The sequence below is a fragment of the Asterias rubens genome, chromosome 8, assembly GCF_902459465.1.
Source record: "Asterias rubens chromosome 8, eAstRub1.3, whole genome shotgun sequence".
NCBI lineage: Eukaryota > Metazoa > Echinodermata > Asteroidea > Forcipulatida > Asteriidae > Asterias > Asterias rubens.
Genome location: NC_047069.1, coordinates 20,450,461 through 20,470,402, shown reverse-complemented (window position 1 = coordinate 20,470,402; position 19,942 = coordinate 20,450,461). Strand labels below are relative to the sequence as shown.

At 38.3% G+C, this 19,942-nt stretch overlaps 2 protein-coding genes across 2 annotated transcripts; one reads left to right on the top strand and one right to left on the bottom strand.

The window, feature by feature from the left end:
- Positions 1-45: 45 nt before the first annotated feature.
- Positions 46-13,458, bottom strand: LOC117293289 (alkylated DNA repair protein alkB homolog 8-like). The gene is made up of 11 exons (XM_033775531.1): positions 13,315-13,458; positions 10,813-11,056; positions 10,147-10,287; positions 9,255-9,455; positions 8,498-8,568; positions 6,924-7,033; positions 5,910-6,076; positions 4,269-4,508; positions 2,871-2,917; positions 2,573-2,722; positions 46-1,717 (listed from the first exon to the last, which is right to left on the bottom strand). The coding sequence occupies exons 1-11, from the start codon at positions 13,456-13,458 to the stop codon at positions 890-892; spliced, it is 2,343 nt and encodes a 780-aa protein (XP_033631422.1). The 3' UTR covers positions 46-889.
- Positions 13,459-13,486: 28 nt separating this feature from the next.
- LOC117293287 (GTP-binding protein 8-like) lies at positions 13,487-18,808 on the top strand. The gene is made up of 7 exons (XM_033775528.1): positions 13,487-13,549; positions 14,493-15,035; positions 15,490-15,588; positions 16,103-16,233; positions 17,006-17,105; positions 17,598-17,716; positions 18,357-18,808. The coding sequence occupies exons 2-7, from the start codon at positions 14,544-14,546 to the stop codon at positions 18,436-18,438; spliced, it is 1,023 nt and encodes a 340-aa protein (XP_033631419.1). The 5' UTR covers positions 13,487-13,549; positions 14,493-14,543; the 3' UTR covers positions 18,439-18,808.
- Positions 18,809-19,942: the final 1,134 nt, after the last annotated feature.

Here is a 19,942-nt window from a genome sequence, read left to right as displayed (position 1 = left end):
AGCACTTTTATTGTGCCGCTTCCTTTTTACTTGGATTCTCTTTTTCCCAAGTTACAGCCGAGTAAATAAAAATAGCCCTACTAAGATATTTAGTTTTAAACAGCACTAAATTTAGTTGAGACACTGTAGTCATCACATCGATACTCAGTTTGAAAAATACTAGATTTTATTTATATTTTTGTAGACTTAGAATATATTTTACAGTATTTCGCTGATTAAAAATGTGAACAATTTAATATTTATGCAAAAGTAAAAGGACTTTTTTGTTATACCACACATTGAAACAACTTGCAAATTTCAGCATTAGCCCATATGCATTTCACAATGCGCATGATCAGGGAGCAAAAGATTCTGTGAAATAAGACTCAAGCAAACCAGGCAACCATCATGAACTGCTGATGTTTAAGCAATACTATACACAACTATAAACAAGGGCATTAGTAAACTAGACCATGGCGTTCATCTTGAAAGCTTGACATTATTTGTAACTGTACTAAGCAGTTAAGCAGCTCTATGAAATTGGGCCCTGATGTCTTACCACTAAACCACTAAGATTGTCCGGTAGCTGGAGACAGTTTAAATCCTACTTTTCAGCAGCGAGCAGTGCAACAAAATAATAGATGTTAAATTTGAATCAAGGATAATGAATATTATTTGGTTTGCCTACACACCGATGTCTGTAAAGCACTGTACAACTAAACTCAGTACTTTCCCCCCGAGTCCTGTGAAAAATTAATCCACTTGAGCTTATTGCTCGGATAGGATTTGAACCCAAAACCTTTGCCATTATACATGTCTATGTTTACAAAATATGATTTTGAAAGTCTTGTTTTTAAAAAGTTTTAAATAAAACAGCAGTTTTCCCGAATCTCTGTGTTTGATAAATAATTTATTTTTTCATGATGACAACTCCCCAGTTCCCCTGATCGTAATGAGAACTCTTGACTGTCACCCCACTCACCCTCTCGCACAGTCCCTCTAACTCCCCTTCCTGGAACACGTGGTAGAACCTATGGTACACTGGCGTATCCTCCACACAGGCTTGTCCATTCTCCTTAAAGGGTGTTGCGCTGCTCTTTTTGCTGGTCTTCTTTTTGAGATGCCAGGGGACCAGCATGTCTTGGTTTTCAAACTCGGTACGGTTTGTATGGATTGAAAGAGCCGTCCTCATATTCTCTTTCTCAGTTCTCAAGTTCCCTCCGCCACACATTAATTCATCGTTATTTCTTGACTGAGTTGTAGAATTATTATCATTGTGTATCGTGGCATCCTCATTACCCAAAACAACCGTCACATCAGATGCCTCATTCTCAACTGTAAAATCAGAGTTTGTTGCTCCTAGTTGAGTCCTTGCATTAAATGCTGAAGCAGAGGCGACAGAATTAACTTTAAGATTAGTCTGTCCCTTCTCATCCTGCTTTGGGTTCGGGCTAGTGGGACAATTCAAATAAGGATCCTCAGAAACAGGACTCTTCACATCCTCATTCAATAACCCCTCGCTCAACTCACCCACCTTCTCGTCTCTTCTCATATCTTCAGTTTGTCTAGTTGTATCTCCGACACTCTTGCCCACCATCTTAGTTTTATGAGATGCGTTTGTGATGTAATGAGACTTCTTCTGCTGCCTCTCTTGTTCTTTAGCCCAGACATAGATGAGGGCTAGTCCGCCGGGTCGTAGAACTCGACTTATCTCTTCAATGGCTGCCAGTCTCCGATTCTAAAAGAGATGGTCAGATTGAGAAATGAAATATAAAGTTTTTACCAGAGGAGAGAGTGGCATGGATTTTTTTCATGTCACTCATTTTCATATAGTAAGCACTGGACTCAAGCATGCTTTTCCGTGTGCTTGGGATTAGCAGCGCTAAGAAATGGCACAGCCCTTTCCATGGCAAAACGGCCTAACTCGAAAAAATGACATTTTGAGAAGAGGAAGTACAGAGATAAGTTTCCCATAAAAACCTGATGAAATTTTCAAAAGAGGCTGAGACAGGACATAGTAATAGTAACAGTAACAGTAACAGTAACAGTAACAGTAACAGTAACAGTAACAGTAACAGTAACAGTAATAGTAATAGTAATAATTACTATAATAATAATGGGCATTTATAATGCGCCGGTATCCATCTAAAGATGCTCATGGCGCATTGACACAACTAACGGGAACAAGTTATGAAGTCCTCATTAGGTGAGTCTTGAGGGAAGTTTTGAACAGGTCTATTGATAAAAGGGATGCGCAGTAAAGCACAATATCAGCCTTTAAACATAAAGCTGCTTAAGCACAAAATTATGCTTAAGAAAAAAAAATCCTTGCTTAGTAAAATCGGATTACCGGCCAAGACTCCACTCAATTGTTATGCTAAGTAGACAACAGCTAAATACCAGTCACAAGCAATGTACATGGCATGAAATTTTTGCCAGTAACATGTGTAAAATAAGAGAGTTATTTTCGTGCTTAAGCAAATTTTTTGCTTAATCAGCTCTATGAAATTGGCCGCAGCTCTTTGAATGAAATTTGGCCCTGGACTAGACTCTTACATCAGCTAAGGATAGTTCCATTTGGTTTGGTGCCTACCTCTGTTGAGAAATGATGAATGACTGCAATACATATACAAGCATCAACGGAGGAATTCCTTATAGACAGGTTCAAGCCATCACAGGTGAAGGCTTCAAATCGACGCTCCTTACAAATCTCAATCAGCTTCACACTCCGGTCACAACCAATCTAGGGAAATACAAATAAAGAATGCCAAATTAAGAGTCTTGAGCGGTTTGAGATGACTTTTAACAAATACCTTAATATTAATGTCGTGCGCACTCTCACACTTTATTTTAGACAAAGTAACAAAAAGATCACTCAAAAATGCACTTACCGAAAATAAGCCTGGATTACCGTCAAGATATTTCCCATTCCCACAACCTGTCAACCCATAAAAAAAGGACATACATATTTAAATACAGAAGATGTATTATCTTGAATCCTGGATTTTGATTGGTTGATCCATAGCACCAAGAGTATGATGGCCCATTTACTGCATGGCCCATGTACTGCATGGCCCATGTACTGCATGGCCCATGTACTGCATGGCCCATGTACTGCATGGCCCATGTACTGCATGGCCCATGTACTGCATGGCCCATGTACTGCATGGCCCATGTACTGCATGGCCCATGTACTGCATGGCCCATGTACTGCATGGCCCATGTACTGCATGGCCCATGTACTGCATGGCCCATGTACTGCATGGCCCATGTACTGCATGGCCCATGTACTGCATGGCCCATGTACTGCATGGCCCATGTACTGCATGGCCCATGTACTGCATGGCCCATGTACTGCATGGCCCATGTACTGCATGGCCCATGTACTGCATGGCCCATGTACTGCATGGCCCATGTACTGCATGGCCCATGTACTGCATGGCCCATGTACTGCATGGCCCATGTACTGCATGGCCCATGTACTGCATGGCCCATGTACTGCATGGCCCATGTACTGCATGGCCCATGTACTGCATGGCCCATGTACTGCATGGCCCATGTACTGCATGGCCCATGTACTGCATGGCCCATGTACTGCATGGCCCATGTACTGCATGGCCCATGTACTGCATGGCCCATGTACTGCATGGCCCATTTACTGCATGGCCCATTTACTGCATGGCCCAAACCTGTTTTATCGTTGCGGTACCCGCTGCCAAAACATAGGATTCGAACTGCCTCTAGCTACTGGGCAATCCCGGTAGTCTAGTTGGTAAGACACTGCTCTAGAATTGCAAAGGTCATGGGTTCGAATCCCACCCGAGTAAATATGCCTGTGATATTTTTTCACAGGACTCAGAAAAGTACTGAGTATACAGTGCTAACACACATCGGTGTATGGGTAACACCCAAAAATTAATACTGTTCTAACATGGTTAACTTCTCATGGACTCATGGAATACAAAAAAAAATATAGCATCTGCATCCTGTATCCAATTCATCCTTCGCCTCCCTGGATTTGGGAATGCAGAAGCACTTTCTGTATTCCACTCACACTTGTGTAATAACTAATAAGATCAGGTTAATATGGTTTATGGTTCAACAAAAGAAACAAGGAGCAAACAAATGAAGAGCTTTGATGAGAGTAATAAAGATTTATATCATTTATGATCAATATATACAAGATATGGAAATTTGATTTCATTAAAATACTACCAAAATAGTACATTAAAAAATATTAAAATAATACATGTCATTAAAAAGTATAGTTTAAGGAACTTGTTTCTTACCCACATCAAGGAGGATGCTACCCATTGGCAGCTCCTTCAAGAACTCTGTGACCTGGGGCCAAGGTTTATGTCTCGTCTCGCTGAAGTGACCTGCGATGTTGTTATAAACCTTATGGACATGTGTCTCTTCAAGATGCATTGCCTGTAGGTCAGAGGTCGGCAAGGCAGGAAGTGATGGGTCACTGGGTCGAAGGTCAGCAGTGGCTGAGCTTTGTTGAGTGTCGCAACGCGTGGGACAACCTTTGGGATAATGGTAAAAGAGTTGAGTTAAAGAAACTATTTCATAGTAATAATACTACTACTAATAATTATTTTTACTACTACTATTAACAATTCAAATATCATTATGCATCCTTTACATACACAAATTATAACAAAGTCACCAACAAATTAAATGCAAAAAATGTAAGAAAACGAAACAAGACTGGATAACAGTAAAAGAGTTGAGTTGAAGAAATCATTCAATAATAACAAATAATTTGACTACTACTAACACCACTTCAAATCATAATGCACCCTTTACATCAAAGAAATCAAAAAGGCATCACAAATTAAACTGCACAGAATGGAAGAAAAAGAAACAAGACTGATCACCAGGCCAGTGCCCAAACCGCAGTATGGGAATATGTCTGTCTCACCAATAGAGCACTAGGAGTTATTTATTACATACATGTAATAGGCCTATCCCTGCTGGCATCGATAATGCTTTTTGATAGTTTCAGGAGACAGTCGCCTTTAACCCTATCTACGTAAAGAAACTAATCTAACTGGCAAGGCAACCATAGAAGTAAAACAATCAGAAGTAAAAAAAAAATGCACAAAATCCCATTAAAAACACTGAGAACGACATTAAAAAGATTGGTTTTTACACTGTATCTTGAATTTTAACAACAATAATAACAAGCGTCCATAGAGGGCTCTTACACTGGGTACCACAGCTGCTTTACAATAAAACAGTACATTAAGCAAACAAATAAATTAAGGCACAAAAAATGGTTAAGATAGTTGGTCTGTAGCAGTCAACCATTAAACAGGAAAGTTTTCCGATGTTTCTTGAAAACTTCAAGCGACTCTCCGGAACGGATTTGATGAGGAAGACAGTTCCCCAAGTGCGGGGAAGAAGCAAGTTTATGTGCATATACATGTACATGCATGCAATGGTAGCGTGTTCCAAAGCTTAGGGGCTGCCACAGAGAAAGCCCTGAAATGTGAAGCTAAAGGTCTGCCAAAAAAGAAAGACAAAATACAAACCAAGTAAAAACACACCAGAGAAACTGAATGGGTAATTTTTTTATATAATTTCAAATTGAACAAGGAAAATTTACTGGAGCGGGATTAATGTGGCGGTGCTCAACCAACTGAGCTATCTAGCCCTATGTTGGCGGTCTCCCTCTCTGTTTAGGGTGCCAGTCAGAAGCCAAAGATGTTTACAAAGATATTGACAAACTAGGTAGGTACCAACACAGAACTAGCTAAAGCTATCTAGCCCTCAGTTTGTAGAGCATCAGCATGCTAATCCGGAGGTCAATGGTTCAAATCCCGCTTTAGTAAATTTTGTCTTTGTTCAAACCCAAATAAAAACTAAAAACAGACAGTTATATCTTTCTCCAGTTGAATCGATAAAATCTTGAGATGTCTCACCACAATGACACGGAGCTCCCCTGACTGCCCTGAAAGTAAAAGACATTCTAACCCCTCGATGCTTCAATGTCAGACCATCCTCCGTCTTACTGATGTCATCAGATACTGCATCGCTATTGGCCATAGCGTTGTGAGATGGTATGATGTCACTCTTTCTTGGAGTAATTCTGGTGGAATAAAAAATAAATAAAAAATATTATACTTAAAGACAGTGGACACTATTGGTAATTGTCAAAGACCAGTCTTCTCACTTGGTGTATCTCAACATATGCATGAAATAACAAACCTGTGAAAATTTGAGCTGGATCGTTCATCGAAGTTGCGAGATAATAATGAAAGAAAAAACACCCTTGTCTCACGAAGTTGTGTGCTTTCTGATGCTTGATTTCGAGACCTCAAATTCTAAATCTGAAGTCTCGAAATCAATTCGTGGAAAAATTACTTCTTTCTTGAAAACTACATCACTTCAGAGGAAGCCGTTTCTCACCATGTTTTATACTATCAACCTCTCCCTATTACTGGTTACCAAATAAAGTTTTATGCTAATAATTATTTTGAGCAATTACCAATAGTGTCCACTGCCTTTAATGACAACCATCCTAACCCAAAGATCACAATTTAACTTTTTTTTTATATTTCTGGTAATGAAACTAAGGACACCTCATCACTGTAGCTCACAAGCCAGAGAAAACCTTTAAACTAAAGTGTTGCTATGTGAACCAGAAACACCGAGCTAAACCCCTACTCTTCCATAATAAGTGATCTGGATTCTTTTAAGGCATTACCGATCCTAGTACACAGAACCCATAACCTTATGTTCCATTCAACAGACAAAATAAGTAAAGTAAGATATATTCCTCAAGGACACAAGTGTCACGACCAGGATATGAACCCACACTCTGCTGCTGATCAGAAACACCAAAGCTTATGTCTGCTCGGCCACGACATGCCCAAATAAAAAAGGTTACTCAGTGAATTTACAGCTGTAAATAACTGGGGTTGATATGAACTTACCCATGTGACCACAGATATCTTGCCTCCCCAGTCATTATCATCAAACTAAGCCGTGGTACGAACACCGGAATTTGACGACCATCAGTTGGATTGGTGAATTCCATAACAACCTAGACATAAAGTAGAAAAGTCTTTATTTCCTAAATAGAAGTTTAACATTTTTTGTATGCAATCTTCTGGGGAGTTTTCAGACAGGCCTTGAAAGGAAAACTAGACTGCAGGCCTGAGGCCAGTACTGTTAGCATTGGGCCAGTAAAATCATGAACTGACAAGCCTGGTGATCTTGAGTTTTCAATTGACTAGTGACAAGTAGGATTTGAAATTTTCCATTGTGGGAGTATAATTAAGCAATGTTTGCAGTAGCAACATGTGAAAATCTCTTTTGACTAATAACAGTAATACTTCATTGTGTAAGATTTCCGTGAAAAATGTTGACAATGAATTCAACATCTTTCAATTCTGTTGAGTAAAGAAAGTAGCACGACAAATGAAATAAAACTACTCTTAGTGCTTGTTCAACTCATTTTGAACCTGGTCTTGTTAAAAAATGTTGGTCCAGTGAAAATGTTGAGCAACAAGCCTACAAGCAGTCTCATGGATGTTCCAGCCTGTCAGACCTGTCCTAGTTGAGGGTAAGAATAAACCTACAGAGAAGACCTCAAGCTCGCTGGGCACTGTGTCCGCCACTCGGAGCTTGTCGCTGGCCCAACCATCCTCTGGGAGCCCACACAAGGCAAGGCCTCTTGTGGGAGAAGATGTCCCTCCTTTGTAGACACCCTAAAACGAGACACCAGCTTGACCAGCGCTGAGGAACTACGCTCCTGCATGCTGGACCGGAACATCTGGGCCCAATTTCACAGCGCTGCTTAACATTAAAGCCATTGGACCCTTTCGGTAAACAGTATTGTCCAAGGCCCCAGTTCGTGTATCACAACTTCTATATCAAATAACAAACCTGTGAAAATTTGGGCTTAATTGGTCATCGGAGTCGGGAGAAAATAACGGGAAAACCCACCCTTGTATCCGCGCGTTTCGCCGTGTCAGGACATGTGTTTAAAATAAATCTGTAATTCTCGTTAACGAGAATTGATATTGTTTTAATGTTTTCTCAAAAAGTAAAGCATTTCATGGAATAATATTTCAAGAGAAGTATTTCACCACTACCTTCTGTAAACCCTGTAAGTTATTTGTAAATCTGTGAACTTTTTATTTTTTTTCTGTACCGAAAGGGTCCAATGGCTTTAAGCAAATTTGCGTGCTTACTGTAGCAGAAAAATTTGCTAAGGTGCAAGCGTATTTCACAGGTTAGCCGAAAAATTGGGTGGCCATAGTGCGCGTTTACCATGGATTTGCATTGTGACGTCATTTATTTTCGCGCGGTAAGCACCGTAAGGTTAGCATGCCCTTTCGTGTGATTACGGTTAGCAGCGCTATGAAATGGAAATCGCACAGTAAGCAAAAAATCGGCCGCTAAGCAGCGCTATGAAATTGGGCCCTGGAGAGAAATCACTGGGCAGGCTTGAGCTTCAACATGGCACTCACCTTGATGATGATGGAGAATAAACCAAACTTACCTGAGAACCAAGACTGAGGGAAAGGATGGCATCTTGGAATGCTGAGTGGGTGTCGACATGAGGAGGTATCCCTGAAAACAAAGAAAACGAAAAAAGGAAAAACAAAAATCAGTATGAGTAGGATTTGAAACTTGAAAAAAATCAGTATGATGAGGTTACATATAAAACCATCATGAACAAAATTCAAAGTAAATCTCTCAAAGTTTCTAAAAAAAATATGGATAAAACAATATCAAAAAAACTATGCCGGTTTGCAATGGTGTATGCATCTAACCCTCTTACTGTCTGACCATTCAATATTATCCACTGTGGTTTTAAATGATAGAATAAACTATGTCAGCTTGTAATGGTATCAAGTGGTGAATGAATCTACGCAGTACACAGTTAACCCTCTTACTGTCTGATCATTCAATATCATCCACTGTGGTTTTGGATGATAGATGAACTTTGCCAGCCTGCAGTATGATATCATGTGGTGAAGGCATCTACACAGAACACACAAGTACAAGTACACACATAGCTCTTGTCACTGTGTGGACGTTCCTTTGGTCTGTACACTTAAGGAAAATCCTATTCTTCAACACTGTGAATAAGACTGTGTGGACATGTGTAAGTCCCCCAAGTTTCAAGTCCTTAAGGGGATGCAACTTTTTTATTTCAAACATCAAGTTATAACTACAAGGGAAACTGAAAAAAATACACAGTCAGTTTCCATTGTGGTTTCTAACATGCTTTTTAAAATCTTATAAACTATTACCTTGGCCAGGCTGGTATTCATTGACTGTAATCTGATCCGGTCTGAACTGGATCAATCCAGTTGCCATGATTCGACTGATGACATCATCATAGAGGGATGGCATTGGATCCGGTAGGGGGTTCCCCTTATCAATGTTGTTTGTAGCGTAGTTGAATTCATAACCAAAGTGTTGGACTCTCCTGTGCTTCAGTGTCTGCTGAACTACAAGACAGAAAAAGATACACAGGTTGTTGAGTTTATGCGTTGACTGTTTCACTTTTTCACCATCCAAAACTACTATAATTCACTGACTATGCATGGTTGGGTAGACTTTAATCAAAATACTTTTGAATGGTTTCAGATTATGGTAAATCAGTAGGATCACCTTTTTTGATCACCTTCTTCCAAGAAAAATACTAAATGACCCGCTAAAGTCTGAAGTCCTTCATCTTTGATTGCTCACCATCTTTCAAGAAAAATGCTTATGATTGAAAATGACCCCCCCCCCAAGTTTAAAGTCCTTCCAATAAAAAAGTATGAAGCATAAAAATGACCCCCCCCCCCCCCCAATTCTGAAGTCCTTAAGGGCACAGGACATTTTTGGTACTTGTCAAAAAAACATTTGGGCTCAATTGGTCACCAAAGTTGCAAGAAAACAATGAAAGTAAAATCACACCTGTTAAACAAATGTGTGTGTGCTTTCAGGCCTGAAGTCTTCTCAGATTCAATTTTTTTAGTGAGAAGTTACCTCTTTCTAATTCAGAGCGATTCCATTTCTCTCAATGTTTTATACAATCCACAGCTCTTGGTTGCTCATCACCAAGTAAGTTTTATTCTAACATTATGTATTTTAAGTAATTACCAATAGTGTCCAGTGCCTTTAACTAATTTAGTCGTCTTTGACTGATCTTACCAACGTCCTGACATGACTCTTGTTTCTCCCACTGGACACTCTGCATCAACTCCTTCTCCATCTCAGGCGTTATGAAGTCATCAATAAGAATCAAACCAGGAGGAAGGCTTCGGTCACCGCTGCTCATCTTAGGACGAGGGACTTCATTAAGATGCAAAACAAAGCATGCAAATATTATTCATCGATTTCATGAAATTTAAAGTATTGCAGGTGAAAATTACACAGACTAGCCCTGTTGGATCCTTAAAAAACACAAACCCAAAACACCTTCAAAACAAAGTAAATATAAAAGAAAGTGGCAGAGTAAATTCTCAACATAACCACAATAGAAATATAGGTAAATTTAGGCCCAACGGTTTATAATCATGAGCAAAAAAAATTTATTCACAAATGTTGGGTGTGAATCTGATAAAATACCTCTCATTTCTAAAGAGAATTGTTTGTAAAGTTTAAAAGTACAGTTCCCATGAAGACAAATGAGATTTAATCTTCCCTTTTCACTCTCAAAGTATTTGTTCAAATAAACTGAGTCAGGAAGATTTGTTTCTCATGTTTCTCATTTTGATTCTTGTCTTGTCAAAACAATTTTGGTCCAGTCAAAAATTTGAGCAACAAATCCTGTGGTCTTGTGATATTTTCCCCCCACATTCGAGCCCCAGTTATTACCTTCATTGATATAAGACAAGTATAGGATGACACCACTCGCAGGTGACTCAGTCGAACAAAGTTGCCATGCTTGTAGATTCTCATATGCAGATATAGCCTCGTGGATCGATGAATAACATATCACGCTATAGGGTTTCCCTGGTAACATAACAACATCAGTCAGCTGACCATACTGACTGAAGAGCGGCTTCAGGTCGTCACGACTGACGCCGTTCCCAAGTCCTCCATTGCCAACGATCAGGTGCTTCATATGGATAGAAACGAAAAACACAAGAAAAAGTAGTGATTTGTTGCTGATCCTTACACTAACAACACGAACAGTAATGAATTTGTTAATTTAGTTGAGTTCATTTTATTTGTCTTAAAACAATATTTTTACTTTACTTACTTTAAATTAATTAAGAGGAAGTACATGTGCTACTTTTGTAACTAGACCGGGGCGCTGTATTCCTTTTTCAAAATTTTGTCATTATCTGTCGTGGGCGCAGTACTCCTTTTTCTAGATATTTAATTGGTCATAGTATGATCGTTAATAGCCCCACTTTGTGTGGCCAATACTAGTACACAAGTGGGGCTAGACTCCTAGTGAAGACCGATAATTATTGTAGGGTCATATGTTACCGAGCCTCATATGTTTTCAAACCCAAGCTTTGATTCCTGTTTACCGTGAGATTGTGCAAGCTCCACCGGTGACAGAAGCTCTGCTGTTTACTCACGGTCTGTATTTTCGTCAGACTTAAGCATGCTGAAAAAAAAGTTTCCTGGCGAAGGTTGTGCTCAAATATATTTATGATGATTTTTTGGTATAAATCACAAGTGCATTATTATGCCAACAATCAAATGAGTCTAAGAAACATCATCCAACCTCTAATTTATAGAAGAAATTGTAATCTGCTAGATTGAGGTTCATTCTCCTTTAGTCACTAGTAGATCACGTGATGTGGTTGCTATTTGGGATTCTATGGTGTGCCAATATGGGGGGAAAATTAAAATATTTTAAGTGAAAATTAATTTGTTTCTTATTTTTTATTAACTGCAAACTGTAATAAATTCAAAACGTAATAAATAATATGTCTACAATAGAGAGAAAATATAACAGATTGGTTTCTTACTCCTGAAACCAAACAATGCTGGTCTGAAATGGGGGAAAAACAGATGGTTTTTAAGTGTTTGTGAGTTCAAGGGGGTTTGGGTGTTTTACTGTCATGCCTTGTGATATCTTCGGATTCTTACCAAGATTCATCAATTCAAGAAGTAGCCATATGATATGTCTTGGGACACAAATGTAGTTGTATGTTTAAAAGTAAATTGAACGAGATTTTTGATTTATTTTGCACGCCATACTAGCTTCTGAATATTCAATAAAATACAAACCAATGAAAGGCTTGAAAACATATGATGACACGGTGCTCCAATGTCGTATTTGGCACTGTAAATAGTGGATTATCTCTCGCAATAGAAAAACAAAACTTTCAAGATTTCAACACACGATGAAGTGTAAAAATGTTGGATAGATGATTTAAAAAAAAATCATTTAGTTTTTGATTGTGAAAAATTTTTCTGTTATCCTACTGAGTGAAAGTGAAAACACATCATCTTCATGACATCAGATTCAGCATTCAAAAACTACTTAAAATACAATTACAATCGGTCCTACTACTTGCCGTCAACTCGCCGACTTGCCGTCACCTCGCCGTCAACTCGCCGTCAACTCATTTTCGTGCCGTCAACTCATTAAATTTACATGAAAAATTTATAAATGGGACACGGAAGTGTTAAGTCTGGGCTAAACTACATATTTCTCATGGTTTTCGGTAAAAATTCATTCACAAAAACGACTTTGTGTTGATAAAAAAAAAGTACCAATCATTGACATCTTGGGCCAAGACTAATCAATGTGAAAAAGCAAGATGGCGGCCGACGGTTTTGCTGTTTCGAGAAAAAAACTCAATTTTTATTCCGAAATATGACCTATAGTATAACTTTCGCGAATTCTCTTTGAGCTGATACTTTACAGTTTTATGTTTCTTTTGTGGATTTTAAATGTATATTGGAGGAGTTGACGGCGAGTTGACGGCGCAAGTGAGTTGACGGCGAGTTGACGGCAAGTAGTAGGACCCATTACAATACAACATTTTGAAAAAAAGGAGTAAAGCGCCCCAGTTACTGAATACTGGGTCTAACCGGGTAAATTCTGCAATTGTGCATTGTTTTTATGTTTAAATTAACATAGCACTTCGCCCGACCTGAATTCAGAGAGTTGGCCACACAGCCACGGTGGACACTTAAACGTTTGAGAGTAAATGTCCACCTACAGCCACAGCAGAGGCATGGTCTCAAAAAATTTGAGAAAATTGCTCTTGCTTGCATCACAAATTTAGACTGTCCCCCATCCAATCATCAGGAGACAAATCTACAAAATGTTTAGGGAACCAGACGTACAAATACACAGTCGAAAACCGATTTATATTTCTTCCAATAATCATAATAAAAGTTGCTTACTTTTGTTGGTTCCTTTGACGTATGGATACCTTCATGTCTCAGTAATGTGTGCCTGGATTTTGCTTGCTTTCTGGCCTTTTTCTTCTCAGATTTTGATAGTTTTGTTTCGGGTAAGCTCTTCACGTATGAAATGCTGTCTGCCATTCTTAAGCTGATACGGGGCTATTGGTGGCGCCCTTGCTTTGTTGTCATCTGCTGCCTGTCCTTGAACTGAACACATGGAAGCTGAAATGTTGTGAGTTTTCAATGGTTTATTCGATATGTTCCATAAATAACTGACAATGTTAAAGTGTTTGACTTTGTATATTAATGGGGGAATATTATGGATTTGTTTTAATGTGGATCAAAAGCGCTTATCACTGTCCTTTATCATGAATTAAAAACTGCTAAATAAAATGATAAAAAAAGTTTTATTTGTGAATTGAAAATGAAAGTTTAAAGGCAGTGGACTTGGTAATTACTCAAAATAGTTATTAGCATAAAATCTTACTTGTTGACGAGTAATGGGGGAGAGGTTGATAATATAAAAAGTGTGAAAAACAGCTCCCTCTGAAGTGACATAGTTTTCGAGAAAGAAGTAATTTTCCACGAATTTGACTTTGAGACCTCAGATTTACTTTAGAACTTGAGGTCTCGAAATCAACCATCTAGAGGCACACAACTTATTGTGAAAAGGGTGTTTTTTCTTTCATTATTATCTCGCGACGTCAACGACCAATTGAGCTCAAATTTTCACAGGTTTGTTATTTTATGCATATGTTGAGATACACCAAGTGAGAAGACTGGTCTTTGACAATTACCAATAGTGTCCAGTGTCTTTAAGTCGAAGCCTAGGTCACTTCATGGTCACTTGAAGTTGAATTGAAGTTATTACTTCAATGGATGTAGAAAATGAAGAATTTATTGATTTTATTAGGCCGTGTCCGAAACGGCGACTTCGGCTACAGCTACGTCTAGATCAGCGCGTCTACCAGTGTTGAAGAATAGGCAGACGCGCGCGATCTAGCCGTAGCTGTAGCCGAAGTCGTCGTTTCGGACACGGCCTAAGTTTTAAAACAAAGAATTCATATTTAGTACCTCACTTTTTTTATCTAATGAAGATTAGAATTGAGGCCTATCTAGTAATGAATTAATGTCATTCAAAATGTTTTGTTTTCTTGTTGTCTCTGTCATAAAAGGTACCATCAAGAATAATTGTGAGGGGATTTCTTTACCAATCAAGAAGCAAGATGTTTCAGAAGATGACACAGCAGAGGGCAGTATTCTTTTCATGGATCAGAACTTACAGAATCCACAGAGCACAAACTGTTTTCAATTCTACAATAGCCTCAAGTTGTCAGCGAATACTTTGCAATAATACAGTTGTGTCTTCATCAAGGAGAACTTTTCATCCGCCTACTTCTTTAAGCTCCTCTGATGTTACTTCCCCTTTAAGTTATCCGTTACAATCACATCACCATGGAAACAAGCGATGTTTCTTCCGACAACCGTCAAGGCTAAAATCAACCAATCAGAGTAGCCCACCTGCCTTGAATCCTCTTCTTCGACTGCAGTCGTATGTTCAGCTACCGATATTATCAGACAACGAGTTGATATTCACCCCAACTGAAGCAGATCTTGCCAAGGCGTGTCAGATGTTTGTTCCGAGTCCCGACCATCAGATCAAATTCTTGAAAGGAGCGTACTACCACGAGCAAGCCCCAGATTATCAGCTGCCTGAGGTGAGATCACTGCCCGACCAAGGCTCAAATTCATCGGAACATCCACAGTGTAGCTTAGAATCTTGACTGAACCGGGATTTTATTTAGAAGACCAGAATCAAAATGAGAAAAAAACAAGAATCGAAATAAGAATGTAGTTTAGCGAATCTAAACTGTTTTATTTCAACAAACACTTACAGAAGATTTATCTCTTCTGTTTAATTGGTGATACTCAGCAGGATTTAAAGATATTTGTGAAACTCAAACTCAACATTTGAACATCATTTTGGAGAGAAAGATGTTGAATTGAAAAAGAAAAGCCAAGATGTCTGGACTTGTCCTGTCTTGACTTTAATGGTCCGACACTGGAATAACACACAAAGAAGATTATTTAAGATGAAAACAACTATACATCAAATTACCTTTTTACGGCTAATTTTCTTGATTTAAAATTTGTTTATATTATTTTTTACAGATTGCTTTTATCGGCAGGAGTAATGTGGGCAAGTCGTCTTTAATCAAAGCAATGTTTTCACAAGTACCTGGTCTTGAAGTCAGAACATCCAAAACTCCAGTGAGTACACTATTTCTTATCTTGTGAACTTAGAAAACAATTTCCTTAATTTCAGGTTGAACAACGACAAATTCACTAGAGCAGGATTTGAACCTACAACCTACAATTAATCGGGGCTCTAACCACCTTATTTGAAGCCCTGTATTGGTGGTCTGCTTATTTTATCAATATTTTTTTCCCCAGTCAGTTTTCTTTGTGGTTTTAGTATTTGACGAAACTACTCTTCAATATGTTCAAAATGTATTCTCAAAAGTTGTCTTTGATTGTTGTTGTTTTTTTTTTTCCTTTTTTGCCTGTGGCGAAATGGAACTTCTCTATTTGATGTTCTAAATGTCTTGTAGGGGTATGCTTAATTGTGTTTCCCCATGTTTCTGTGTGTTACCTTAACTTTCTTCCAGGTCACAAACTTAATGTCTTTTTGCTTGCAATCTTGTATCTTGCACACCTAATTTTTGTTTCATTCCCACATGGTATTTAATTGAAATTCTCTGTGTACTTTATGTATGCTTTGCAGGGGCACACCAAGTTGCTGTTGTTTTTCCAGGTGGGCATTGGCTTTAGTCTGGTTGACATGCCTGGCTACGGATTCAACCAGCCTCAAAACTTCATCATATCAGCGGAGGGATTTCTCAAGGAAAGGAAAAAGTATGATTTGGATTATTCTTTTCATTGCGAAGTAAGGCTGTATCAGAGTTGGCCTGGCATATGACTTTGGTTTGATCACTACGCTAACATGCATTGAGACATAGGCTGACCATAGCAACAGCCACAGTCACAGCTACTGCCACAGCCGCACTTTCTAATTTAGACACGACCTTATTTTTTAGACACGACCTTATTTTCCTCTGTAGATCTTTAGGTAGCTTCAGTCTTTCCTACCACAAGAAAACGGAGTTCGCTTTTGCAAACTGATTACCAACCAAAAGGATTGATGGTATAAATGCAAAGAATTGTTACTGGCCTGACGTGTTTGACCATAGCAGAGTCTCTCCTATGCTAAATGTACCACCAGTGTGTCGGACCTGGTTTCTCCTATCAGAGTGTTTGAGCCCGAAACCAGACAATCTGCTTCTTCTCACCCGTGCACTCTTGATTTGTTGAGATGTAGAATAAAGAGCCATTCAAACCGCATTATTCCACAAACTGCACCTCTTTTTGGTGCCTGGTACATGTTTCCCTCTTTCCTACAATCTAGACCTTTTATAGAGGAATATCAATTCCTACCTTCAGCTCCCACAAGTTATTTTCCTCTTAAACATTTTCTTCTTATAGCTAGCCCCTAACCATGACTTGCTTTTAGCCTGGTTTTGGGTGAACTTAAAAAACCCAAAACGTAACAAAAGAACTTGCGATCATATCACACTGACAGAATAATCAATAAATTATCAACTGAGATTTATTATTTTTTCCCCCCCAGCTTAAGGAATACCTTCTTGTTGATAGACAGTTCCGTTGGACTTAAACCCTTGGACTATGTTGCTCTTGAAATGTTAGAGGAGTTCTCAATACCTTACCTAGTAAGTTACTGACATTTACTTATAATTATGAAAAATCTTTCGTTAGCTCAGGGCTATAAATTCGTAATTTTACATCCATAATTGTCGAAAGGGTGTTAATGAAAAATGCGTATAAATTTGAAAACATACATACAAATCCTCAAATAGTGCTTTTTCTTAGAAAGTGAATTGTTCTTTTTGGCAAATAATTTTGTTTGAGACCGGCCACTCTTGATCATTAAACTCCATTTACTGTGAGCTCCAAACTATACGAAACAAATCCTAGGGGATCCATACAAATAACGACCTGATAGTCTGAGGAATGATGAACTTCTGATCGCTGGCAAAACAATGTACAGTAAAGTGACAAGGAAATGTCCGAGATACAACTCCCATTTTGGTATAGATATCTTTGTTCATCCACTCCACAATCGTTGTCAAAATGTATCAACATTTTGCTTTGAAAGTAAATTTGGTGTTTGTTTTACTCTTGATTTGGTATTGAACTCATAGATTGTGTTGACCAAATCGGACAAAGCATCCAAACGACAGCTTGTGGAAAGTATCATGACAGTGTCAAAGGTCATACGAGAGAACACTCAATGTTGCTTGCCTCAACCATTCCTAGTAAGGTTAGTGAGAGTACATATGTGAAACTAGTTTAAAGGCAGTGGACCCTATTGGTAATTACTCAAAATAGTTATTAGCATAAAACCTTACTTGGTAACGAGTAATGGGGAGAGGTTGTTAGTATAAAACACTGTGAGAAACGGCTCCCTCTGAAGTGACGTAGTTTTCGAGAAAGAAGTAATTTTCCACTAAGTTGATTTCGAGACCTAAGATTTAGAATTTGAGGTCTCGCAATCAAGCATCTGAAAGCACACAACGTCGTGTGACAAGAGTGTTTTTTCCCCGTTATTATCTTGCAACTTTGACGACCGATCACAGGTTTTTTATTTTATGCATATGTTGAGATACACCAACTGTGAAGGTCTTTGACAATTACCAATAGTGTCCAGTGTCTTTAATGTAAAGTTTGTTGTTCCAAGTAGGGTAAGTGAATAACTAGTTTATTGTAAAATTTGTCAATACAGTGTAGTTACTTATTCCTGTTTGTCACACTACTTATTGTTAGTAAGGTAAATGCGAGTTACTTACTCCAAGTACAAGTAAATGAGAGTAACTGCTTGACTGTTAAGTTTGTCAACAGTTATTTATTCTTATAGCAGTGTTTTGGAAATAAGTTTGTTTTTACTTCTTTTTTTTCTTCAGCTCAAAGTCTAAGGCTGGCCTGTCATTTCTGATGAGTTTTATAGCTTACACCACAGACAATCTCAAGCTACAAGAAACATGACGAGGTTATTGCTGCCAGACTATGCCAGAAACACCGGGCAAACGCCTTCTCTTTAGACTGGGTCCACTGGGTTCTATTATGTGCATTTTTACAACACATGGGACCTAAAGGCTTTCTGTCCCATCCAAAGGAGGAAGTAATAATGCCGGACTATGCCAGAAACACCAGGGCAAACGCCCTTCTCTTTTTACACTTCCATCCTTGTGCTGGAATCTTTAATGTGCGTTTACACAGCACACAGGACTTGCGACTTTATGTACCATTATAAGGACGAAGCAATAATGGTGAAGTGTATTCCTTGAAGGAACTGGACACGTTTGATAATTGTCAAAGACCAGTCTTCTCAATAGGTGTGTTCCAAAAATATGCATTAAATAACAAATTAATCTGTGAGAATTTGGGTTCAATTGGTCATCGACGTTGCAAGAAAATAATGAAAGAAAAATACTCTTGTTGCACAAATGTGTGTGCATTTAGAAGCTTGAGAAAGGCTTCAGGCCTAAAGTCTTTCTCAGATTCAAATATTTTATTGAAAAATGACCTAAAAATCTAATTCTGAGGTCTTGAAATCAAATTCGTGGAAAATTACTTTTTTCTCTAAAACTACATTACTTCAGAGAGAGTAATTTCTCACGATGTTTTAACAGCTCACCGTTGCTCGATACGAAGTAAGTTTTAATGCTAATATATATTTCAAGTAATTACCAATTGTGTTTAGACAAAAGTGTCAAGACCAGGACTCGAACCCACACTCTGCTAATAGAGTGCTTGTTGCACATCAATGTATGGGTAAATCAAAATAAAACTAATATTTGTAACAAATCGTTTCCTTTCATGTGTCAAGTTTTATTACAAGAACAAATCCAAGGAAAAGTGACTCTTATAAACTCCATTTTTTTGTTTAAATACAACATCTTCCCAAAATAAACATTTGTAATCTTTTTTCTTCTTGATCAATTTCTAATTACACTTCCCCTATTTTGGCAACAGCTTACCACTCAGTTTGATATATTTATTTCCTTTCTTAAGTGACCTTTACCCACAAAATAAATCGTTAAAATCCAACAAATAAGTCACAGGATTTGAAACAGCACAACGTCCTCTTCACAAACTTCTTTCTACACAAGAAACTTCATACTTAGTTATATTTCAAAATCAAACAATTAATAGCTTTTATTAACAGGTTTGCACCGTGCAAAGTCATCATGATGCCTCGTGTCCTGGCTTTGTGGACTTGTCTTATTAACAGGGCCCTATTTCCGGACAATGCTTACCAGCAAATTCTGCGCTAACAGCACCCTGTAAAGAGCGTTTGCCAACCAGAGTGGTTTGTTTATCAACAATAGCAAGCTATGGACGGCAGTAGGTTAGCAAAACAAACAATGGTGTCAACAGATACGGTGTCAAAATCAAACATTTCTGCAAACTTAACAAAAACCCAAACCAACATCCCATGATTAGTTGCTTGTTTCTAACAAGTTCAACACCGTTTTGAATATAAAAT

Bases quoted from the DNA above. Each gene is read 5' to 3' on its own strand.
- LOC117293287 (XM_033775528.1), top strand. From the start codon at position 14,544: ATGTTTCAGAAGATGACACAGCAGAGGGCAGTATTCTTTTCATGGATC. The intron at 15,036-15,489 runs GTGAGATCACTG...TATTTTTTACAG, and splicing joins CAGATTATCAGCTGCCTGAG to ATTGCTTTTATCGGCAGGAG. The intron at 16,234-17,005 runs GTATGATTTGGA...TTTCCCCCCCAG, and splicing joins TTTCTCAAGGAAAGGAAAAA to CTTAAGGAATACCTTCTTGT.
- LOC117293289 (XM_033775531.1), bottom strand. From the start codon at position 13,458: ATGGCAGACAGCATTTCATACGTGAAGAGCTTACCCGAAACAAAACTA. The intron at 9,456-10,146 runs GTAAGATCAGTC...TCTGTCTTGTAG, and splicing joins AGAGTCATGTCAGGACGTTG to TTCAGCAGACACTGAAGCAC. The intron at 6,077-6,923 runs GTAAGTTCATAT...TTATTCCACCAG, and splicing joins AGATATCTGTGGTCACATGG to AATTACTCCAAGAAAGAGTG.